The sequence below is a fragment of the Xiphophorus couchianus genome, chromosome 12 (assembly GCF_001444195.1).
Source record: "Xiphophorus couchianus chromosome 12, X_couchianus-1.0, whole genome shotgun sequence".
Lineage (NCBI taxonomy): Eukaryota > Metazoa > Chordata > Actinopteri > Cyprinodontiformes > Poeciliidae > Xiphophorus > Xiphophorus couchianus.
Genome location: NC_040239.1, coordinates 32,850,978 through 32,877,114, shown reverse-complemented (window position 1 = coordinate 32,877,114; position 26,137 = coordinate 32,850,978). Strand labels below are relative to the sequence as shown.

Sequence of the window (26,137 nt, the reverse complement as noted above, 5' to 3'; positions counted from 1 at the left end):
TGGCCCTATACATATGGCTGATTATTTGCACCAGTTTCAGTTTTGCCTTCAGTGTTTAATGACTTTGACAGCTGCATGAAAGGATGCAATTAAATGGGCTTTCTATACAGAGAACTACACACCAATGGGCAAATAATCTTGCACAATAATTTAAAAATTATCCTGAAAAGGTTCTGAGAGGAAATCCAAAATCTGTGTATTCTCAAATCTTTGAGTCAGACACACCAACGTTCTATAATGTCATTGTATTTTATTTTATTTTTTCCTCTTATAGAAGCCTTATTTAAATTTAAATGTTGTGTTCAGTTTGTCTTAGAAGTAGAGCTCTGAGCTGGGAATGAAGTCACAACTAAACTGAAAGTATTTCTAGTTGCTAGTTTGAAAACAGCTAAATTTGAAATTTGCCTGGCCTACCAACGAGCCCAGCTCATACTGATTTGTATGTGCAGAAGACCTTGGAAAAGTAAAGCATCTATTCCCATGGACACAGACATATGCAGGCCTCACAAAACAAATATGGCTTCTGAGGTTTGAACCAAAACCCCTAATATATTGATTCTATGACAATAAAGTAATTGAAATCATACTTATACAGTTCTTTTCAAGACACTGTTAAGGAAAAATTATTATTTTTAGTGCTTAATACAGTTAATCTTACGACATGTGTAAAAGGTATATTCAGCACTCTTATTTGGAACAGTTTTCTGTTGAGCAGATGAGCAGGCATTCAGACAAACAGGGGCCAAAATGCAGATCACTCAATGGAGTCTCCCTGCTGTGAGGCCGGGCCATAGGCGGCCATAAAATTAGCATTTTCCTTGGGAGACAGAGACTTTAGATTTCACAGGTATCTGTGAGGTCTTATCTCAGGGTCGTTCTGTACTCAGAATGACCGTGGGAGCCACAAGGGGTCTGGGCAGCGGTTTCCTTCTTTGTTTTGCCAGATGGCCTTGGATCTTTGATGTAAATTAGGGGAGTTCCAAGTTTCTCTGAGTGCTTAAGGGAGTTTCCAGTTGGTCAACAGGAGGAACGCCTTGAGTGCATAAATTAAATAGAGAAACACCTCTTTAGTATAAGATTTCGTGTCAGGAGAGAAAATGCAGAGAGCAGCCACCATTTTGCCTTTTTGCATCGGCTCTCTCCAAAGACGCGTCTTTGCCTTTTTGTTTGTCTTTGTTTTGTGTTTGTTTGTCTTCCCCTTGTCTGTCTTTATTTTTATGAGAAAAATGCATATCTCTGTTCCTCTGCAGCTTTGTTGTTGATTGCTTTGTATGAGATTAAACTCTGTGATCTGTGACATCAACGCGCTTTGTTGTTGTTTTCGCTTTAGCAGCACGCCGCCACTCACTGAGGATCCGGGAAAATTAAAGAGGAAAGAGCCAAACGTTTTGTCCAAAGTTAACATTAAATTATCCTCTTTTTTAACAACACTTAAAGATGCTTTACAATGAAATCAGTCATCCTCATTCATACTGTATATTTATAGCATTTATTATTTATTAATGATTAACCGCAAAAAATAAACATTGTCAGATCTCTTAACTGTTAAAGAACTCTTATATCCCATAAGAGATAGCCTCTTACTGTTGAAATCAGTTTTTATTGTTGAAGTTGTATAATGAAAACCACATAATTTTGTTCTCAGCCTCATGTTGTCAGTCCCTTCTTTTCATAAACACCACTGAACTTTTTGTACCCCTCTGCATGTGAAACTATTGTGTGATTGGTCTTAGTTTCATTTTCCTCTTTTTTTTTTTTTCTCCGAAGAGTTTTTGTGGTGCTAGTGGCTCGTATTTTTTCCACAATAGGCAGACAGGAAGGAGGGCGAGGAGAGGGGGGAAGACATGCGGTAAAGGTCGTCGGGACCGGGAGTCGAACCCGCGACGTCCGCGTCCAGGACTAGGGCGTCCAAACGTGGGGTGTGCTAACCCCCTGCGCCACCACAGCACGCCCCTTCATCTTTCTCCCTTTGTCAATGTAGCTGCATATGTGTCTATATTCTCTTGTCGCCATGTTGTGTTGTAGGTTTATTGTGGACTCAAATGCAGAATGGAAGAGGGAGCTTGTAAATGAACGACGTTTAATAAAAATGATGAACAAAAATCACAAGGAGCTGGAGCAGAACAAAAAACCATAAGTCTAAGGAGGGGAAAAAAACAGCAAGGAGACATGAAGAGAATGCAGAGTCAAACAGGGTAGTAACGGCGTATTACTAATGTCATCTTACCTGGCTCCACTGACATTAACTCCCACCATCAGTTGTCCATTTACTGACAGCAATTCATCTCTGAGTTTGATACACCTACAACAGGCTGCTGGGCTTTTCTTTTTCACCTCTGTTACCCAAATGCAGCCCACGTTGACGATGGGGCCCTCCTCTCTCTTTTTCCTTGAAGAGCCTTTTTTTCTGATATCAGGATCCCCAAAAATAGGGATGTTCCCAAAGCTCAGGCCAAATTCAACAGTATCGTCCTCACTTTTTCTGAAGGAAACAGCATGAACTTCGACATCAAGTCCCTTGCTACAACAGGAGCTTGTAGCAGACAGAGCTGTGTCACTCTCCATGAAATTGAACGTAATATACTCCACCAATTTCTGAGCTGCAGCCAGACACAAGGGCAGATCATCCAACTGAATACTGCCACAAAAACTGTCTTCTTCTCCATTGTGGTACTCTTCATCCTGGAGGAGATAAAAAAAACAAATTTGTATACTCAGTCAATTTTAGAAAGACAGACAGTATCAGTCCCAACAAAAGTTTACATAAACTCATATGATTATGGACTTCTCAGAATTAACAGAATAACATAATTCTAAAACAAACACTTTAAATTAATTATAGCCAACAAACTGGATAACCAATTTAATAAATAATTGATTTTCTCTGATCTAACAATGCTGAAAATGATAAATGTTCAAATATACAGTACAGACCAAAAGTTTGGACACAACTGTGTGTCCAAACTTTTGATCTGTACTGTATATAGATGCCATGAATAATACCTATTTAAATGTCTTCTATTGAGTTGCTCATCTTCCACAAGCCTTTTAACAAGCAAGCTTCTGGTATATTTCTGGCTTGATATTTGACCACTTGCTTTGGTTGAATCAATAAAATTCCTTTAATCTGGTGGACTTCCTCTAATAGAACTGCCTTCTAGATATTGCAACTTTCAAACAGAGAACAGGGCTTTAGGAAGGCTATTTACGCAAACTGAATAACAGCCTTAAGAATGTGTCCATTCTTCAGTTGATGCAAAGATAAATTTTAATGGATTCCTCCATCATCATTATTCTATTCATCTTTTTTAACACTGGTTCACTGATTGTGAACAAACCTCACAGCACATTTCTTGCACTATAACAGATTAGATGCTCTGATTCAAAAGAGAAAAATGGCTGATTTCAAAGAGCCATTTTGTACTTTCTTTGGTACCTCTTTTGTATTTTCTTTGTACTAGTAATTCTGTACATCTGAGTTGGCCAAACAACTCAGTATATCTATTCCCCATGGGAAATCTGGTTTGAAGGTGACAACTGGTGTTTCATCAGCTATGATTAGTGCAGAAATTTGGAAATTGTGTACAGTTTAGTTTGAATAAAATTATAGTTAAGTCCTCAATGCCTAAATTTAATTACAATCACATAAATACACTTGCATTCTTCTGTGGAGGACCAGTTGCTGGAAACTTTAGATCAAGGACCCCCCTTCCATTAAAAGGATTCTATTCTTGTTCCTATGAATATTTTGCTTTGTTTTGTTATTGAAAAACACTGTGATTCATTGTCCATGTGAAGCTCTGCATTCATATATATGTAGATAACTATTCTGGCTGAGAGTGAAAGGAGTTTAGAAAAGTATCACTTTTGAACAGGCGCGTAGGGCAGCCTTGGGTCCTAAATGTATGCGGTGTTGAAGAAGCCGAGTAGGAGATAGCAGCCTGAGTGTGATGCACGTTGGATTATGGATGTTGTTCGTGTTTCAAGAAAAAAAGGAAAGTAAAGAAAATTTACAACAACCGCATGTGTCGACATCATTTTTGTTCGAGTGTGCAACAAAATATTGGAGGTTCCACCGAGATTATTGACGCTTCGTCGAGGGACTTTCTTGAGCGATGCTACCCGGAGCGCGCATACACTGTGCGCGACCGACATGGAGGAGTTGGCAGAGACCGTCTCTCAGCAGCTGCTATGGCTCCTGCAGTTGGATCAGCTCAAAGAGGTGTGTGCAGAAGCTAAAATCCAAAGCGGACATTCTGTAATGAGGCGAGCGTTAATATGATTAATAACAGAGTCCGTTGATGCTGTGATAAATGATGAAGAAGAGGAGGTGGCGAGGTGCTATCTTCAGAGATTGTTAAAATCAATTGAACTGATATCACAACATTCTGAAGTTACTGTTGAAGAGGAGGCAACGTGTAACACGTCACAAAGCACCCAGGCTGTAACTGAACAAATAGACTTGGCAGAAAAATGCTCGCAGCTCCACCTTAACAACCAAGCTTTGCAAGAGGAAGTACGGAGGCTAAATGAACGTATAAATGGTAAACCTCAGAAAACAGTGACTGAAAATGTGATGCCAACCACAGCAAATAGGCTTCCAGAAGTGACCATACAGAGGGAATTTAAAATATGTGGTCAGATAGGGGAGAAGGGTCAGAAAGACAGGCTCTCATACACCAACTTAATGCATCAGATTGAGAAAGGCCTGAGTAAAGGACACAGTGATGCTGAAGTAATAGAAGCTGTAATAAAATCAATCAGCCCTGGTTTAAGCATTCGGGACATGCTTGAAATTAAACGTGATCTGACCCTGCCCCAGCTCAAAGTGATTTTAAAGCGACATTTTAAAGAGGATAGCTCCACTGATATCTATCAAAGACTGATAAATATCACACGGGACAGTCGTGAATCCCCCCAAAACTTCCTCTTCAGGGCAATCGAACTGAAAGAGAGGCTGTTGCTTGCTTCAAGAGAAGTCGATGCAGATGAACAGTACAGGCTGTACTGTTCATGAATGAAGTCGGCACTGTACTGTACAGCGCCGACTTCATTCAGAGGTCGGCGCTCTGTCAGTACTGAGGTCAGTCAGTACTGGACTGTTGAGTGACAACATAAAGTTTCAGCTAAAGCCTTACCTTGATGATCAAACTGTGACCGATGAGACTCTTATTGAAAAGATGAATAAGGCTGCAAGTGTGGATTCAGAACGACAGTCCAAACAGAAGAAAAGCTACAACACCAAAATTCCAAAAATTAACGAGCTACAAACAGAAATGCAGATCAGGCAACAAAACCAGTTCGGCAATCCAAAAACAGTCAGCTGAAGTGGTGAAGCAGAAAACCCGTAAAACCTCTGCGCCCATCAGTTCAAGGGAGTCAGAGCTGCGTGAAACAGTAAGACTGCTCAGAGAAGAGATTGCTGAAATGAAGAAAAGCATGACCAGCTCTCAGTCTACTCACCAAGCAAGAAGGAATGTTAAAAGGGGATGCAAAGGATGTGAAGAGCACAACATAAGTGATCAATGTGAGCATTGTTTTAAGTGTGGACAGTTGGGACATTTCTCCAGGGGCTGCAGGGAGCCAAAAAGGTTGACTGTGAAACCTGATGGCATGAATGCGAACATACAAACCTCCACACATTCACAACAACACACTGTACTCCAAGGAGAAGCTGAGGAAAAGGTGTATGAGCGGCTCTGTGAACGGATTAGGCAGCTGGAGGCACAAGTGGAAATGGGTGAGAAAGAAAAAAAATCGTAGGTTCCACTTATGCCAGTCACCTCTCCATACATCAGCACACCAAGCTGAGGGCTCTGATAGGAAATAAGTGCATGGTGGACTGCTTCTTTGAAGATGTGCCAACCAAGGCGTTGTGGAACACCGGCTCACAGGTCACCATCATAAATGAAAGCTTGAGGAGATCCCAGCTTCCCCACATCAAGTTACGCAGCACAGGTGAGCTCCTAGAGGAGGGAGAGACTTTGGTTGGGAAAGCAGCAAACCAGACTCCCATTCCCTTTGCAGGTTGGGTTGAGGTAAAATTCAAACTGGGATCAAAGGGAGGCCTGAATCCAGAACTGATTGTGCCAGTGCTTGTCTCTAATAAGCCTGGAGTGGCTGAGCCACCAATAATTGGCTACAATGTCATTGAACATTTAGTAAAGAATGGCATGGAGCACCACCCCGGTGTCACATCCATAGCAGTAAAAGAGGCTTTCTCATTCGACTGCAAAAAGGCAGATGTGTTAATTCACTTAGTAAAAACAGCTCACCAAAATAATGAAGAAACCATGGTGAAAATAGGACATCTAAAAACAGTGATTCCGGCGGGTCAGACCAGAGAGGTGAAGTGTAGTGTGCGGATTGGTCCTCTCTCAAAAAGACAGGAAGTACTGTTTGAGCCCGAGGTGGTCCCAAAATGGCCTGAGGGCTTGAACATCTTAAAAACAGTGGTCTGCCTGAAAAAGGGAAACTGGTCAGCAGTATCAATCCCACTCACAAACGACAGCCATTCAGACATTACTTTGATACCCCGCACTGTACTGGGATACTTACAGCAGATTAAAGCAGTTTATCCAGTAGAAGCCAGACCTGTGGGTGCAAGTGAAAAGAAAACAGAGATCATCTCACTTGCCAGTGACCGCAACCGTCCAGCTTCTGATGAACCACATAGAGAATATGAAGAGTCTGAGGCATCCAAATTTGATCTGTGGGACCCCCCAGTGTCCATTGACCACCTGACTCCTGAGCAGCAAGATGATGTAAGAAGGATGCTTAATGAGGAGTGCAATGCATTTTCTAAGGATGAGCATGATGTGGGGTGCATCCCATCCCTGCAGCTTAAAATCAGGCTGAGCGACACAACCCCAGTAAGGCGGACTTACACATCTGTCCCCAAACCGCTTCTTAAGGAGGTGAAGGAATATCTGGAAGACCTACTGAACAGAGGTTGGATTCAAAAGTCCCGATCTCCATATTCTTCACCCATAGTTTGTGTGCGCAAGAAGGATGGGAGCCTCCGCTTGTGTGTGGATTATCGTGAGCTGAACCGGAAATCCATTCCGGACCGTCATTCCATCCCTCGAGTACAGGATATGCTTAATAACCTGAGTGGAAGTGCATGGTTCTCTGTCTTGGACCAGGGCAAGGCATACCATCAGGGTTTCCTGGAGGAGAGTAGCAGACCACTGACCGCATTCATAACACCTTGGGGTTTATATGAGTGGATCAGGATTCCCTTTGGCCTGTCCTCAGCTCCAGCAGAGTTCCAGCGCAGTATGGAGGAGTGCCTCGCAGTTATTAGGGATGAAACATCGCAGCCATATTTGGATGACAATCTAGTCCACAGCCAGTCATTTGAGAATCACCTACACGATATGAGAGAGGTGCTGCGTCGTTATCAGACTCATGGAGTGAAACTAACACCAAGAAAATGTGAAATCTTCAGAGACAAGGTGACGTTTCTGGGAAAGATTGTATCCAAGGATGGCTACTGCATGGATCCTGCTGAGATCGCACCAGTACAAGCACTCAAAGACCGCATACCAAAAACGGTGGGTGATTTGAGGAAAATGTTGGGCTTTCTAACATACTATCGTCCATATATTCCCAACTTCTCACGCACTGCTCAACCCCTGTACAGGCTGCTGTCCACAGAAAAGAAACCTGGAAAGGTAGTGAAAGGAGGAGGGTCAAAAACAAACAAGGGGAAACACAAAAGCTCAGACCAGCTTCCCTCAAGCCATCCAATCGTATGGACAGAACATCATAAGGATGTTCTCTGCCAGCTGTTGGAGTATTTGGTGTCTCCTCCTCTGTTAGGTTACCCTGACTTTGAGAAACCATTTGTATTGAACTGTGATGCTTCGCAAGAAGGCCTCGGTGCAGTATTGTACCAGAGACAACAAGGCAAACTTGTGGTCATAGGTTATGGGTCAAGAACATTAACTTCCCCAGAAAATAATTAGCACCTCCATTCTGGGAAGTTAGAGTTCTTAGCAATGAAGTGGGCAATCTGTGAACGATTCAGAGAGTACCTTTATTATGCACCCTCTTTTGTCGTCTATACAGATAATAACCCTTTAACCTATGTTTTAACATCAGCCAAGCTAAATGCCACCACACACCGCTGGATAGCCGAATTAGCAGACTTTAACTTCTCCATCAAGTATCGACCGGGGAAAGTTAATGGGGATGCAGACGGGCTGTCTAGGATGCCCCTGGACATGGAGGAGTACATGCGGACATGCGTCCAGGAGATGGAGCCAGAGGTAATTTCATCTGGCACACAATCAGTCCAGCTAACATCCCATGATCAAGGGCCGTGGCTGTGTCCTGCAGTCATAATGGCAGCCTGCAATGATGAAGAACAGGAACACAGCACCATCAGTGGCTAAAATATCAGCAGAGGACCTCAGAAAAGCACAGGAAGAGGATTCGATGATTGGAAAGGTGCGTGAGTTTGTGATGAGAAAACAGTGGCCCCAGCATGCCAAAAGAAATTGGCGTGACGGCATCTCTGTATTCTCTAGAGAAAGAAACAAACTGTGTGTCAATGAAGATGGCATTCTTTTTAGGAAGTCCTCCAAGTCCTCCAATCGAGTTCAACTTGTGCTGCCCAAGGTGTTCCACCAGCTAATATATAAAGAACTGCATGAGGAAATGGGACACCTTGGTGTGGAAAGAACATTGAACTTAATCCGTGACCGATTTTACTGGCCATATATGAAAAGGGATGTGGAACATCATGTGACAAAGGTTTGTAGTTGCCTGAAGCGGAAGCATCCAAACAGGATAACAAGAGCACCACTGGTCAATATTGTTACCACTCACCCATTCGAGATGGTCTCCATTGACTTCCTTCATTTGGAGCGTTGTAAAGGAGGATATGAATACATCCTTGTTGTCATAGACCATTTTACACGCTTTGCTCAAGCATATGCATGCACGAACAAATCAGCAAAAACTGCTGCAGAAAAGATCTTCGGAGACTTTGCCCTAAAGTTTGGATTTCCAGCTAAACTTCATCACGATCAGGGTAAAGAATTCGAAAACAAGCTGTTTTCTAAGCTGGAAAAGTATTGTGGCATCCAAGGTTCCCGTACAACTCCCTACCATGCAGCTGGAAATGGTCAAGCAGAAAGATTTAATCGAACACTTCTTTCAATGCTCAGAAACCTGACAGAAAAAGAAAAGTCAGATTGGAAGAGCTCCCTGCCCAAAGTAGTGCATGCGTATAATTGTACGCGCAGCGAAGCAACCGGATATGCACCTTACTACCTTCTTTATGGCAGGAGTCCCCGGCTGCCAGTGGACATGATGTTTGGGTTAACTCCAATTGATCAGAGCACCTCCCACAGTGATTATGCCAGTAAGTGGAGAAAAAGGATGCAAGAAGCTTACAAGTTGGCATCTGAGACAGCACATAAGGAGCGAAACAGGGCAAAGACGGAGTATGATCGGAGAATTCATGGAGTGGAACTGCACCCAGGATCTAGGGTCTTAGTGCGGAATTTCGAGGAGAGAGGAGGACCAGGAAAACTCAGGTCATACTGGGAGGACAAGGTCTACATAGTCACTGAAAGGAAACACAAGGACAGCCCTGTTTATGCGGTACATCCTGAAAAAGGCACAGGGAAGATCAGAGTTTTGCATAGAAACTTACTATTGCCTTGTGATTTTCTGACTGCTGAAACAGAGAAAGATGCGAAGAACATGATGGACAGGAAAAGGCAACAGCAGAGTAGAAACAGAAGGAAGCAAGGAGATGGTGTTGACAAGAATGGTGACAGCAGTTCTGATGACGAAGACAACTGGAGGTCCATCACCCATCCAAGAGTGCAACCTGAACAAGTTGAAGGTCAGCTGAGGAGGGATGCAGAGGATGCTCAAGTGACTGAAGGATCAGAGATGGAGCAGGAAGGAGAAGTGGACGGAGAGGAAGAAGAAATGGCAACAGAGGAGCACTCATCGTCTGATAAAGCAGATGGACAAGATCCTGCGGAAGCAGCACCATCTAATGAAGCAGACAAACAAGATTTTGGCGAGGCGGTGTCGTCTGATGAAGCAGAAGAACAAGATTCTGGCGAGGCGGTGTCATCTGATGAAGCAGACGAGAGAGGGCTGGAACCCATTTCAAGACAGTATCCTTCTAGACAACGAAATCCACCCAGGACACTCACATACAGCAGGCTAGGCCAACCAACACTTATGGTTAGGCACAAGTAATGTTCAGTGGATATTGGGGTTAGGTTACATTGTTCCATTATATGTTCAGGTTATGGTACATAAGTTAGGTAGCTAGGCAGGACAGGGGGGATTAGAATCAGAAGCTTTAAGTATAATAATAGCTGATTAGTGCACATCTGGAGTTGGGACCACTATTGTGTTGATTTAGACTGATATATGTAGAGCATATAGTAGCATAAGTGGGTCTGAATAAAGGGTTATGGGGCAGGACCTTAAAGTCAAACTTTACAATCTGAGATACACAACCTGCAGAGATGGCAGAGTGACCATACAGATAATACCTGGCCAGTAATATCTATGTTTTCAACATGACATGAAGAGGGGGATAGATGCCATGTTAAGAACTGTGTCATACAGAACAGTGTGCCAAGAGACTGTCTTCCAAACTTGTCTCCATACCAGCTGAAGCCTCAGTTACTCCAGAGATGTCACTATGTCGGGATGACATTTATTTTTGAGGGGGAGAGTGTGGAGGACCAGTTGCTGGGAACTTTAGATCAAGGACCCCCCTTCCATTAAAAGGATTCTATTCTTGTTCCTATGAATATTTTGCTTTGTTTTGTTATTGAAAAACACTGTGATTCATTGTCCATGTGAAGCTGTGCATTCATATATACGTAGATAACTATTCTGGCTGAGAGTGAAAGGAGTTTAGAAAAGTATCATTTTGAACAGGCGTGTAGGGCAGCCTTGGGTCCTAAAAGTATGCGGTGTTGAAGAAGCCGAATAGGAGATAGCAGCCTGAGTGTGATGCACATTGGATTATGGATGTTGTTCGTGTTTCAAGAAAAAAAGGAAAGTAAAGAAAATTTAAAACAACCGCATGTCTCGACATCATTTTTGTTCGAGTGTGCAACACTTGTCATGTTGGGTTCAAATCTCTTTGCCCACATACAAAACACACTCAGGAGAACAGAAAATCAGATAAATTAAGTTTATTTTAACAATGAAGAAATGAGATTGTATGGTTCTTGTCCTGAAGATGGAAGCCGGGGTCATCTGCACTACAAAGATAGTGGGAGAGTGATTGTGAGTTCAAGGTGAGTCGGATAAGTGGAACTTCAGAGGAAAATGGAATTATCTTGAGTGATGACGAATTTCCGCCAGGGGGGAGTGCCTGAAGGGTTCTTGAGGTGACCCAGGTACCAGTGTTTAGTCCAGATGGAGTGTTGTTTGAAGGTGAATGGAAGAGGCTTGTGGAGGAGGGCGGACAGGTAAGTTCTTGAGAGGAGGTGAGGAGCAATCAGTCTGCCAGCTGTAAAACCAGTAGCCGTTAATGATCCTTCAATGGAGGTGGAGAGGGACTTGGGCAACCAGTGGATAACATCCATGGCGTCACTAGGGGAAAACCAGAAAGTCGGGAACTCGGGCTACACAGGGGTTGAGCCGAGGCGTCACAGGAAAACACCTGGGCAGGAGGCAACAGAAAAGTGTTACTTGAAGTTTTCTTAGAAATTACTCAGAGAGCTTGCTTGGAGGGTCACAGAGTACCATAACTGGCAAGCACTCATGCGCTAAAGTGCTGGCAGCCCGCTCCTCATATACTTCTAGATGATGATGTAATTGATCATAGGTGCGCTGGATCCAGACAGCAGGGAAAGTGGAAAGTGCAGCCTCTTGGCACCCTCTAGTGCAGGGGTGGGCAACTCCAGGCCTCGAGGGCCGGACTCCTGCAACTTTTAGATGCATCTCCACTTCAACACACCTGAGTCAAATAATGAGGTCATTAGCAGGACTCTGGAGAACCTGACTGCACTTGGGAGGTGATTCAGCTGCTGGATTCAAGTGTGTTGGACCAGGGAGACTTGCAAGAGTTGCAGGACACCGGCCCTCGAGGACCAGGATTGCCCACCCCTGCTCTAGTGGATGATGATGGAAGAGGCAGACAAACAGAAAATTCCCACAAAGAGCCAAGGTTCAGAGCAAACGGCGGGAGTATTTATACAGGTGAGCGGATAGACTGACCACTGCAGGCAGCTGCACTGTCTGTGATGTTTAAAGTAGCTTTGCAGACAAACCAGAAAATAAATTTAATATCATCCCAGTCTCAACAAATGGTAGATGTGCTTCTGTGTGTGACAAACGAAGGTGTCAAATCCTGTTGCTAATATGGACACAAGAGCTATAAATGGCTTGGAAAGGTCAGAGTTCATCTATTAAATTGACTGAAGATGAATACATAAATTAAAAACTGGAGCACAGACGTTTTTATAATTGTGTTTGTGAGCCTACCTCTTTATTATTAAATTGAATATCATTTCAGATCCTTGCATAACTTTTCTTCTGGTTAACTTAGAAAGAGAGCTATTATTGTTACAGCTTAATTTTCTAAACTACAGCAGGGATGCGTCGCCGTTATCGTGAAAGTGGCAGTGGAGAGAAGGTGCTGCGTGGACTAGTTTCTACCATTTTACAGTACAAAGTGCACCCATTGCCTTTACCTTTCACAGGTAAGAATTAAAGATAATAATATCGTAAATTTACGAGCAGAATTTCTTGACTTTGTGGCCAGTACTGTGCATTTCCGTGGTGAAACAAACTTCTAAACAACCAAGAAATATTTCTTTTGTAACTAAATTGGCTCGGTTAACTACTCTGATTATTTTCTTAGTTTAGCTAGCTTTTTTATACTGTGTCATTTTACTAAAGAGGGAGAGGGAATGAGAAACCTGTAACGGGCGCTTTTGCCGTTTGTTTATTGTTGCCATGGTTACCTCGAAGTTGGCAAGACAAGTCGCTGTTTGTCTGTGGTCAAACATGGTTACTTTAAGGTACTGACGTACCTTACTGTAAGATGTTTCTTATAATTTATGTAGATTAAAATAATCTGTTTGATATAACAGCGAACCTGAAGAGGACTGAAAGTACATCAATCCAGAGAGCAGCGCGGAGACCGGGAGATTTCGTCAGGACAGGTCCATAAAGATCAAAGCTGGAGCTGTTTTAGTTCAGACTTCTGTTTAAACAAAACAAGAGTCTGTTTTGTTCAAACAAGACAAAACAGACTTTTGTTTGAGCTTATCTCCACAATGTCTGTGTTAAGATGCCAAGTCAATGCCCCGATATGGTGAAGATGTGTATTTTTTTCTGATTGTGAATGAACCAGGGATGTATTACACTGTTAGATCATTTTTATCATTCGCTTTAACTTGTGGGTAGCCAGATGTCTCAGAAGGCCCAGTCACCGAACTTGTTGTGTTTTTGTAATTTGTATTTGTGCTTTCGATTTGCTGAAGTGGTTTGCATCTCACAGCCACCGTAAATACATATTTTATTTAATCATATCTTTGCTGTTAACTAGAGAAAACCCTTCAAAAAATGTTTTGGGTTGGTATGAAAATAGTAGAGTACTCATAGTATTGGTATTAGAATACAAATGTCTGTATCTTGACAACCTTGTTTCAGTCTCAGCGTTGCTTTTCCTCCCATTTGATGACAGATCTCAGAAAGATTCTTCCATTTGACTTCCCAGTCTTTGTTACACTCTAACTGATGTTTATTTAACCACTTAACCCTCACCCCAAAAATCACCAAAAACGCCTGAAAAGGTAAACCCAAATTAAATCAGATGCTGTTCTTGAACAATTTGGAGTACTTGCAAAAGCTTGGCCTCTTGACAAGCTAAATTTCCTATTTTTGCAGTCAAAATACTTTAACTGTAAGTAGTTTGTAGCTATTATGTTTGTAACACAAAAGAAATTGAAACATTTTGCTTCACCAAGATTTTTCATTTTTATTTCTTGTAAATGCACATTGAGTGTTGAATGTATGGACTGGGAAATACAATAAATCTGTAGAATAAAGTATTCTGCTCGTGGATTTCAAGATTACCGTATTTTCCACACTATAAGGCGCACCGCATTATAAGGTGCACCTTCAATGAATGGCCTATTTTAAAACTTTTTTCATATATAAGGCGCACCGCATTATAAGGCGCATAGAATAGGTGCTACAGTAGAGGCTGGGGTTACGTTATGCATCCATTAGATGGAGCTGCGCTAAAGGGAATGTCAACAAAACAGTTAGGTCAGTCAAACTTTATTAATAAATTACAAACCAGCGTTCTGAAAACTCTGTTCATTCCCAAAATGAATAAACGGCTGTTTTATTATTTTCCCCGAGGTAAAGTAAGTGACGTGGTATTCGTTCGTGTGCGGATGGAGAGATTACATCTTTTCATAAACCGAAAGCACCAAGAAGGACCGCCTCTAAATTCATTGATAAGTTCGAGTGCTAGCGCTGTTGCCTTCATTCGAATAGTGATTGTACTGACACTTCTACTTGCTGCTCTCTGTTCAACAACCCACTGTTCGAGTTTGTCCTCCAACTGTAGCCATCTCGCTTTGGTTCCCTCGGAAACTCTGTTTGGTCTTCTTTACTTGGCGCAGGTCATCATGTTGCTTCCTCTACTTTCGCACCATTGATTCGTTAATGTTAAATTCTCTCGCTGCTGCTCTATTCCCGTGTTCTACTGCGTGACTGATCGCCTTGAGTTTAAACTCTGCGTCGTAAGTGTGTCTCTTAATAGGAGCCATTCTGGCTCTTTACACAAACACACAAATAGAAATGAAACGGCACGCTTCACGCAGCCATATATCTCAGCATGCACCGCGCGCTTCTTCTTCTACGGGTTAAAATGAAGTCGGCGGCTGCTTACCGTAGTTGCGAGACCTGTTGTGGCTCAATATTGGTCCATATATAAGGCGCACCGGATTATAAGGCGCAATGTCGGCTTTTGAGAAAATTGAAGTGTTTTAGGTGCGCCTTATAGTGCGGAAAATACGGTAATCAAAATAGCACAAAAAATAAATGTCATTTTGGACATATTTATTTATGAGGATGTACGGGTGTTGTCCAAGTGTGCCATTTGGAGTTTCCATGTGGTGTCTCCATTAGGAGTCTCCAAATGGCACACTTGGACAACATCTGATATACAAACTTCAAATGACTGTAACTCCCCAGTGCGTCAACATACAGTCATCAGTGAGGGCTCTAATGAAAGATAATGACCAGAGGAATCCTCTGGTAGACACAACGTTACTGATAGTGGAAATTACTTATAATTCTATAAATAAAATAGCATATCTGGGGAGGTTAGCATACTCCTCCCCCTTTTTGTCCACCCCTGCCCCCATCCGTCCGTCCATCTACCCCCCCAGCACTCTAACCCCTCCACCAACTCTCCTTTACCTCTCCCCCCCTTCTAATGTTACCCAGTCCACTTAGCCCCCCAGTCTAACTACAGTATAACACAGAGCAAAGGGAGGGAGGATGAGCAGCCAGATAAGATTGTGATTGACAGCACTAAAAATCTCCTGCCACTGATTGGTTGTTTCTAGATAGCGCTGGAAGAAGGTAGAGGAAAGTGATTTTTCACAGATTATCTCTCGTGCCGTACTGTCACAATATAATGACAGTTTTAACAAATATGTAAAAAAAAATTTTTTTTTAAAGTTACATACTGCAGCTTTAATTTCACTTTGGAGAGGGAAGGTCAGGAGGGACGTGGATTAGAGCTGCTGCTGACTGACTCATCTGTTAAGAGTGGTAAAAGGCACAGGGACAAGTTAAATATATGAATATCTTGGTAATTTTTTTCCTTAATTCATTAAATGCTAGTGAAATGGAAGCAAACAGTAGTCTGTAGCTAAGCTAACTGTGCTGAATGGTTGATAATCTAACACAGTCTACTCACCTTGGAGAAAAACTGGGTTAAAAATTTACACTCTTGTCTTTTTCTCTCTCTTATCTCAATTTTTTTTGAAAACCTGATTCTCTAATTTTTTTTAGTAGCAAAATAACTAGAATAACAGTCGTTCTACTGAAACGCTGAACACTGTCACCGTCAAGCGCGCTAAGCAGGAACGAACCATTTCATGAAGATCCAGGGGAGGGTTCAGTGCAAATATGGATGTGTGCTTTTTGGTCTGGGAGTGGTAACATTTAATTTTTACTGATAAAGACAATTTTAGAAAACACAATATGATAAGTTTTGTAATTGACAGGGGCCCCATTTTATTTAATTTCTATGAAAAAAAACATTTGAAATTGTATAGGGCCCCCTGTTGGTCAGGAGCCCTTGGAATTGTCCTAACTTCCCCGCCCCCCCACCTTCTCTCCTTCTTCGAACCCCTTTCATCCGCGCCGACCTTACCAAGCTCCGCCCACAACCGACCCACGTGACCACAAGTCTCACAAGCAAAGCCTCCCAGGTCGTTGTTTCTATGTAAATATGACTCGATTAGTGTCAATTTCTACCGGATTTTCACAATATATCAGCTACTACAATGGACAGAGGAACTAACAAGTTCATGTCATCATCTGGGAGGAGGTTACTGGTTTCTCAGTCACAAGCTGGTTGCAAACCTGAGGCCAGCAGGTGTCAGTCAGTTATGGTAGATCTGAAATTTGGTTTGATGACCTCAATATAAGAAGCTACAGACTGATAGGAGGAACCAAAGAGCTCTGTAAAGGTAAAGGCAAATTTTCAGAAGCTGGGGTATAATTAATTTAATTTCACATAATTACCACGGTAGAAGCCATTTGTTTGTTAAAATTTTATGAAATATTTGTTCTATTTGATGTTTGTTGTGAATGACATATACGCACAAGCGAACAAGGTAATTAGTCCTACGTTTAGAAACTACAGCGGCTGTAATGCGCCACAGCAAAGGTAAACAAAGGTAAAATAACCTGAACAGGTGATCAACTCAAAACCACTTGTACCTTTTTACTCTCTCTCTTTATAGTTTAAGCACACCTGTTACCGTGACAACCGCCTGCGCCCCGCAAGACGAGCAAAGATTACGTTAAAACCATAACATTCAGCCTGTTATGATATCAAGTTTCCAGGCTTGATATTTATTTCTCGATTATTAATCAGTGCTTACCTGAACACAGCGATGGTTGATTGACTAGCTGTACTTGGATGCAGATTCCAAGAGCTGATAGCAGACCCGATCAGGAAGATATTCCGTTTTAAAACCAGAGACTGACCATCATTGTTATCGATTCTTTGCCAGAGGATGTCAGTGACATAGAGTTTCCTTGCACAACATGTGTTTTGACCCCAAAGGTCATGAGAATCACCCAACTAGGATTTTTTTAACCTGCCTCGCAGAGCCCTTCCCCGTTTCCGCAGTGTCTCAGGAGGATATTCCGTTTAAAACCAGAGGTAACTACAACATCCTATTTAAATATACTATATTGTATATTATTCTCAATTATCTAACACTTATTGTTTTTCATACTTTAATTGTATTATTCTTAAAACTCATACAGGTCTGAAGGCGTGGGAAAAACTGATCTGGGAAAGGTGGGGGAGGGGCATCCTGTGACCGGAAATCAAAATCATTTAATTAGGGTCATTAATCACTCATCCATCAAACTCCGATTAAAATTTGACAGAAGGTGGCCTATATCGCCTCTCTAACGTAAGACTGTGTAGCAGACAGGCTTCAAGGTGTAGAAGTTGTATCAGTTCTGCCATTATGCTGTACTTGGCTAACGTGTTTGTGAGACAGCCACGCACGTGACCACGTAGAATGGGCATCAGCCAATGAAACGCAGCCCCTCTGGTAAGGTCCATTCCCTCAGCCCCCATTCTCACTCTTCAGTATGCTTTACCCCACCTTGCTCTGACTGTAGCAGTGGACGACTAAAGGTTTCCGGTATTCTCAAATCCAAAACTTGTCAGCACTCTTACGGCCATAATCATCCACTCTTGTGAGTTGTGAAGTTCTGCTGAAGAAATACATCCAGTTTTGACACGTTCTGACAATGTGACTCTTTGTGGCTCTCCGTTGGTGACAAAAAGTCCTGTAAACACTGTTACACATGAGGCCGCACAGAACCTGACTTTGACACAGCAAAGGCGCACAGATTACGCATGGTTACCCATGTAGCTGGTGGATTCATGCCAAAACAAACCCCAAAATGCCTTATATCCTTATGACAGGACACGTGTTGGCTACACATCGGTGGCTTTAGATTTAGTTTCCGAGTTGACCAGTCAGAAGTATTCCAGAAAGAATACAGGCATGTCAAAACGAGCTAAAGTCGCTGTCTGGATAGTATTGGCTCGGAAAAAGCCATTTCATAACATTATTGGTCGAATGCGGTGTCAATCAAAAGGTAGGAGGGGGAAAGTGGCTCTAGGCTGATATATAAAAGCATCTTAATGAACACCGTCAGAGTTTTAACCCGTAAATCACACCCCCAGAAAATACAATGGAAAAAAGGCACACAGGCGTGGTGCGGGTTAAGGAATTAAAAGTAACAACTGGTAGTCAATTAAAGCTTTTTTGGTAAACTTATATTTCAGGATTAGAAGTAAAACATGCAGGCAAATGAGTTTAGACAAGATAAAATTAAATAGATTCTTCATTAGTTCGCTGGTCTTAGTACATCTGCAGTATTTATTCTTTGAGTTTAGAGTCTTATGATGCTATAAATTTGGTCATGTATTTGGACTGAACATAAAAAATAAAATGAAAGATGAAAACAAAGAAATTTTTTATGCCTTAAAGCTACTGCTGACATAATACTACTGCTTACTTTACAAATGAAACATTTTTTTAGTATCCCAATAAAACTGGATGAATACTGGTAGAAAAAATTTTAAAACCATGAAATGAAGACTATTTAAATATGTTTTGTATTTACTCTCAACATCTAAAGGGTTTATTATTAGAATCTGTTTTTATCAAGGTTATAACCAGAGACATAAGTGCTACAATTCCCGAATATTGTGAATATCAGTTTTGACAGACGAAGATTTACAAACTAATCTGATAGCAAATCCTATTAAGAAAATAGAAAAGCAATCAAAGTTTTCCACATGATTGTCACCACAATGTGAAATCTGCAGTTCTGAAATGTAAAGAATCGGGTGAAATTAGTGTAATGCTTAAAGTTTAAAGCAAAGGTGAGTGTTTAAAGTATTTATTAGTTGAAAGCAAAGGTGAGTGGAGATTTGCAGTAAAAAGTGAAAATAGTGGGTGAGAGCAGTGAAGTACCTTGTATTCCAAACTGTCTTCTTTTATGTTGTCAGGGTTGTTAGATCTCACCATCTGAGCCCTGTGCCAGTCCTCCAGCAGCAGGAGAATGCTGAAGGCGTTGTCCTGAGTAATAGGCATACTGGCATTTTGAGCCTGCTGCAGATCCCTCACCGACAGTAACAATGATGCTTGCTACCATCAGAAAAGTAGCAGGAACCTTAGCTTCCCAAATCCAGTTCTGAGCAACAATTACTTAACAGAAGGTGTGTTGACTTAAAAAAAAATTGCCAACATGATCTGGAGGGGAAGAAGTCGTATTGCTGTCCACAGTGGTTTAACAGTGGTTCTGGAGGATCAGACTATCACCTGGAAAACACACATAAACGTAGAAAACTTGTTACATTGTAGCAGGAAACAAAAGATGGCATGCAAATAAACATTTTTAAAAAATTATAAATTGGTTTAATGCTTCACTCAATTTTGTACAACCTGCTGATTATGTTCATTGACGGCTTCATTACCCAAATTCAAGTTTTTTGAAGTTTATCTCATGTTACGTTATTTCCTCATCAACCACGTATCTGCAGTGTTGCTTTGATTCTTTCATGCATGTTTGAGAAATCCTTGACTCTCCCATTGCCAATGTGCCTCCTTTTTACCAAAAGCTTCAGTCTCCAGTTAAGCCTTCCTTCCACAGGTCACCCTTGTCCTGTGATTACTCCACACAGCTCCTCTAGACTTGCAGTAGCAACTAGCAAACACCTGGTGGAAGTTGAGTTAATCATACAAATTGCAACACTCCTCAGAACTGTTGTAAATGGCATCAATGAATGGCATGAAGAAGCATTGTTATGATACATGCAGAAGGGAGAATGTTGGAAAGGGTAGGTCGGTTGTTAAAAAGACAAGTCAATTTCAAGGTGTCAAATACAGCTATAATACAAACTAAAATTTCTTGTAAGTTATTTTTGATATATACTGTATTTTTATAACAACTGAAGGTAACATAGTTACTTGATTGTGCTATGAAATGGCTCTATGTACCTGGAAATGCATAATACATAAGTGGATAAGATGCAGACAGAGGATAAAAGGAAATTGCCTTCTCTGTTGGTGTGAACATCTTTGAAATACCAGAAGACAACAATATCAGGCCTGGTTGCAGCCTGTCAAGGTCAATGTTTCAATTCTGAGTTTAATGGCACACACAAGCAGCCAACACATAGGCTAAACATTTAATTTAGAGATTTAGAGACATATAAAGATTCCAAGTAAGAAGAGTAATTGCAAGAGTAAAAAACAATAAAACAAACAGCAAGTATTGGTGATAGGTATTTTCCTTTCGAACCTAAATAAAAGAAAGAACCACAGACAACGTATATGAATTTTACGTGGAGCTTTTGCAAAAGGAGAACGCTCTGCCAACTCTTCCTCCGAACAATTTGCAGAGCATTCTGATCGGCTCTCACATGAGCTCCTGTTTTTATTGTCAAAGAAGAACAGGCAGGGGGGCAGTCAGGAAAAACAACAGAGGTCATAAAGCTTCTAACCCAAACATCTAACAATCCAGTTCCAGATATGATATCTGATCAAAGGTCTGAGCCCAGTTCAAATCTTGGTCAGTACTGTCAATAAAACAAAATACGACTGTTCACAGGTAGTTACTAAATTAGGAGGTGCGTAAAGTTGAACAGACAGTAGTGTTCACTCCATACACACGTAAGGAAGAGAACACTTTAAACAGAAAATCACAATGATCTATAGGCTGAATGTGAACTAAAGTAAGAATAAAATGATAATACCAAAAAATCTCTAACAATTGGAGAGCAGAGTGAAGAGTCAAGTTCATAAAAGAAAATGAAGTTGAAAGACATGCTGCTGGAGGAATAATATTACACCTGGAATTATTCGGCAATTATGCAGATTAAAAGTGTAGTAGATGGAGGATATTTCTAATCTATTTTTTATTTTATTTTTGATTCACATTTTTTTAAATCTTCCAAGTACTTTAACAAACAGTGTCTTCTGTCATTCTATTTGTTCATCTTTCTCACCACAGTTATCACAGACATTTTTGCGTGAAAGTTTGCACTGTTTTTCAAATAAATATAAGCACAAAAGCACCTGCATTCTGATTCTGGCTTAGTAAATCCATTTGCAGGTGGTATGGTGTTACATTTACATTTACATTTCAGTCTCCAGTTAACCCTAACCCTCCTCCAGGTATTTTGCACTTTCTGATGATTAGCATATGTTATGCATATGCATGAAGGCAAACATACACCTGCATTTTGCTGACAGTAAAATGTTTGTAGATCAGGTTTGCTTGTGCTATCAAGTTTTGCCCTGTTTTTATATGTGCAAACATTTTAAAGATCACTCCCGTAGAGGTTGTGCTGTACCTTGTTGTCTGCCATCTGAAAAAATTCTGTCATAATTTGATTAATGATTAAAGGGATTCTCAGTGCCTCTGCCTCCATGTTGTTAAGTTTCATGCTGTTGATGTTGAAGATAGGGAAACCGTGTGGATCAGGGGTGCCCAAACTTTTTGAGACCAAGATCTACTTTTTCTGTCACCAGCTGGCTGAGATCTACCACATCGACACAAAGATTTAAAAAAATTGTAAATTAAACTCTATTGACTTATTTTATATCCAAATATGCATCTGTTATAGCAGAAATGTTAAAGTGAGGAAAAAACCTAATGCAGTTTCTTCCTCAGTGAGATTCTGACACTGGGAGGAGGTTACTGGTTTCTCAATCAGAAGCTGGTTGCAAATCTGAGGCCAGCAGGTGTCAGTCAGTTATGGCAGATCTGAAATTTTGTTTGATGACCTCCATATAAGAAATTTCAGACTGACAGGAGGAGTTTAGATAAAACAGTATCTCAACTTCACATTTTGTGAAGTTGAGATATTTTTCCTCCAACAGGTTCCAGAGGAATCACCTTAAACCAGATGTTGGACTGGATTTTATTTCAATGTCATTTGTGAATGTTAGCTCCTCATTTTCAACAGTGGAGCTATACAGGTTGAAAGAGGTTATCATTTTGGAGAAAATATCATCAACATCAATATTTCCACTAAATAAGAGACAAAAATAAATAGTTTAATAGAGGAAAAACCTTTCAGACTCTGAGCTCAAAGCAAGATGCTAGAGAACACCAAGCTATTTTTTTTGGTAAATAATAGACAATTAATTTAATTTCATATAAATATCGCGGTAGAAGTCATTTCTTTGTTACCTGATGAAATATATTTGTCCCATTTGATATTTGTTGTGACATATACTGCAAACGACCGAGGTAATTAGTCCAAGTTTGTCGTTTACTGAACGTTCAGAAACTACACCGGCTGTGATGCGCCACAGCAAATGTAAACAAAGGTAAAATAAACCAAACAGGTGATCAACTCAAAACCACTCCCATCTTTTTACTCTCTCTTTGTCAATTAGGCACACTCATTGCCACAAGCCAAGCAGAGATTACGTTAAAAACATAACATTCAGTCCATTACGATGTTAGGTTTTCAGGCTTAATATTTATTTTGCGATTATTAACAAGCGCTCCCTGAACACAGCGGTGGTTGAGTAGCTAATTTAAACTCCTGCTCTGCTCGTCAGAGTCGATCTTTGAGACGTCTTTTTAAAAAAAAAATTATTTATTTTTTTTGTCAATTGAACCAAAACGCACTGAATTGCGCAACACCTTGTTGAAACAATAATTACTGAGATTATTAATTTGAACACGTTTTGTTGATTTTTTTTAATTCTTTAATAAAGTTACAAACATTTCGGATTTTTGAATATTTTGATAAGCGCGTCAGAAGAGGACGCGCTGGTTTCAGCCTTTGGGCGGCATTCAGTTTGTCACCTACTGTCGAGATCGATTGAAAACCTTCCACGATCGACGTATTGAGCATCCCTGGTGTGGATGAACTTGTCTGGCCTGACCTCAACCCGATAGAACACCTTTGAGATGAATTAGAGTGGAGACTGAGAGCCAGGCCTTCTCATCCAACATCAGTATGTGACCTTACAAATGTGCTTCTGGAAGAATAGTCAAAAATCCCCATAAACACACTCCTTGCGGACATCCTTTCCAGAAGAGCCGAAGCTGTTCTAGCTGTAAAGGATGGACCAACGTCATATTGAACCCTATAGATTAGAAATGGGATGTTGGGGCGTTCTGTGGTGGCGCAGGGGGTTAGCACGCCCCACGTTTGGAGGCCTTAGTCCTCGACGCGGACGTCGCAGGTTCGACTCCCGGTCCCTCCTTCCTCACTAGGAAGGAGGGTGTAAAGAGCTAAAGACATCTTTGATTTGCCTACTGTGGAAAAAATATGAGCCACTAGCGCCGCAAAAACTCTGCGGAGAAAAAAAAAAAAGAAATGGGATGTCACTTAAGCTCAAATGTGAGTCAAGGCAGGTGAGTGAATACTTTGACAATGTAGTGTACCTATCAGGGAAAACAGACTTAATTGGCTTTGCATTGTCAATTATATAATATGATCCGATTAAATATTAAATTCTATGGGTTAATATTGTTGCTATGTTGCTGTATGGTGTTTTAAGATCTTGTTCAATGTGCCCCTTTTTAACTTTGAGCCCCTACCCCTCCAAAGGTCTCTGCACAGAGATGTGCAGTGGAGGAACTCTAGTCCTTCATGCAGGGCCGGGCCCAAGGTAATATGGGCCTTAGGCAGAATCTGATTTAGAGCCCCCCTTCCTACTAAGAACATCAGCATCACTAGCAGTGATTAAATATAGTTTAAGTGAAGTCTGTGATAGGGAGCTGAGCCTAAAACTAATCACTGATTATTGGCTATTATTTACTGTGATGTGTTTGTGAACAAATTCAGCTCAAACACAAAGATTACAGATTTCATCAGATTGTAGCCATGGTAATCCAAAATATCAAGATGATTCTGTGCACTTTTACAAAGTAAACCTCCTAATTAAATCCTAATGTTTTAATTTATTTCTTCTGAAACCAAGAAATTAAATTTTATAGCATTATCATTCTCAATTAACAAAGGCTATAGATTTAGATCTATAGCCTTTAGATCTATAGATTTTAGGTCTGTGTTACAATTCAAGCATTTATAGCAGCGGTATGAATTAAAAACTTTCTCCACCAGCCACAGCGGCTGGCGGAGAAAAATTTTTACTGGCCACTCAGACATTTCACCAGCCACTGTTTTTTTTACTTTTGATTACAAACCCCAACATTACAAGCAAATTGTGTAAAATATATGATTTATTCTTAACTCTATGAAAATCGATTTACTGTCAAGGAGTTTACCATACACGCATGCATACACCTACGCCCACACACCTGCCCTCCTGCCTGCATGAAACGCTCCCTCTTCATGAACATTTACACTCCTTCTTACCAGGCAGCAGCAGCTAACCCGAACTCTTCCTCAATCTGTCCCTGGTCACGTCTCTCTCATCATCCTCCCACGAGACTCTTATCCGCTCACTTTTCTCGGAGTCTGAAATGTCGCTGTTTATCACCTCGGAGGGGAGGGGCAGGCCAAAGAGAACTGATGGATTTCATTGGGTAAGCCCAACGTCTGTCAAAAAAAACAAAAACCAATGGGCTGTCGCGGTTGATAAAAATTATGTTTAATATACTTTTTTGTTGTGCCGCTCCATATACAGTATATGCCTCAGACGGTAAATCCCGCCCTGGACAGAAGTTCAAACTGAATGAAGCTTTTTTTTTTTTGTTCAAATTGTCAACCCGCCACGGTATCAGGTGCGTTGCTCCAATTTACATGCCACTTCATACTTTTACCCGCATTTGGCCAGTGGCGTGTGCTAATTTGCACCCCTAATTTATAGGGGCCCCAGACTTTCAGTAGACCTCTGATATATATTTTTAGGCAGACCTATGAAAACACTGTTACAGTAATTGACTGAGCTTAAATGCATGGATGTTTCTCAAGATTCTCAAGAATGACAAAATCTAATGAAAATAATTCATCCCTCAACCTTACAATTCTAGATCTCTCTGAGGTGCTAACATTGAAAAATTATATGTGGTTAATCCCTCTGAGCTTTTTAAATCTTTAGAGCAGTCTTCAGGCAAGTTTCTATGGAGGCTAAACAGTCAGATATTATTAGGGTTTATTTAGTAAAATAGCAAATTTGCTTATTTTATAACTTCATAACCAGCAACCTTCTTTCCTATGGTCTGTTTAAAAACAACAGTCTCGGATCAACACAGCCTTCCAGCACTGGCAGCACTTCTGCTCACTTCTGCTCAAACCCCTCAGCAACATTATACCTATCAGGGAAAACAGAGTACATATGCTTTGGATTGTCCACATATGATGACAATGATATAATATGATCCAGTTAAATTTTAGAGTCTAGCTTAATATGGATTGTTACTATGTTGCTGTATGGTGTTTTAAGATCTTGTTCAATGTGCCCTTTTTTAGCCCCCGCCCCTCCAAAGGTCTCTGTATGGCTCTGTGTGAGAAGCAGCTCTAGTCTACAGCACTGGGAGTAAAGAACCTACAACTAGCAATGTGTAATCATCTTCCTTCGTAATTATACTATAGGTCCATTTAAAAGCTGTGTCAGTATTAGAATTTTGGTAGGAATAGCTAAAACACTCCTAATCCTCGTGGCAATGATGAAAAATTTCCTAGCTATATGAGAACTCAAAAGATATTTTGTAAGTTTCAGAGTTACAACTAAAAATGTCAATTGGTGCTAAAGCTGCTCTCAAGGGTTTAAAAAAAATGAAAGTCCAGCAGATATCTTCAGTAGCCTAATTTTGGTAAAAAAAAAAAAAAAAAAAAAACTGTCCTGAGGAATCTGGGTTGACCCTTCATCTGCACTCTGGATAAAGCTACATTGGTGGCAAATGTGGA

The 26,137-nt window shown here is 40.9% G+C and overlaps 1 protein-coding gene across 3 annotated transcripts in view; it reads right to left on the bottom strand.

Moving 5' to 3' along the window:
* pdzd2 (PDZ domain containing 2) overlaps positions 1-26,137 on the bottom strand; it is a 137,251-nt gene that overhangs the window by 103,366 nt on the left and 7,748 nt on the right. For 2 of the 3 annotated variants that reach the window (XM_028033646.1, XM_028033643.1), the window contains exons 2-3: positions 19,269-19,616; positions 2,228-2,682 (exon numbers count right to left, since the gene is read on the bottom strand). In XM_028033646.1, the coding sequence (XP_027889447.1) occupies positions 2,228-2,682; positions 19,269-19,388 (575 nt within the window). In that variant the 5' untranslated portion in view covers positions 19,389-19,616. Of the gene's footprint in view, positions 1-2,227; positions 2,683-19,268; positions 19,617-24,643; positions 24,827-26,137 lie in introns of all 3 variants that reach the window. The other variant, XM_028033644.1, reaches the window with a different exon arrangement.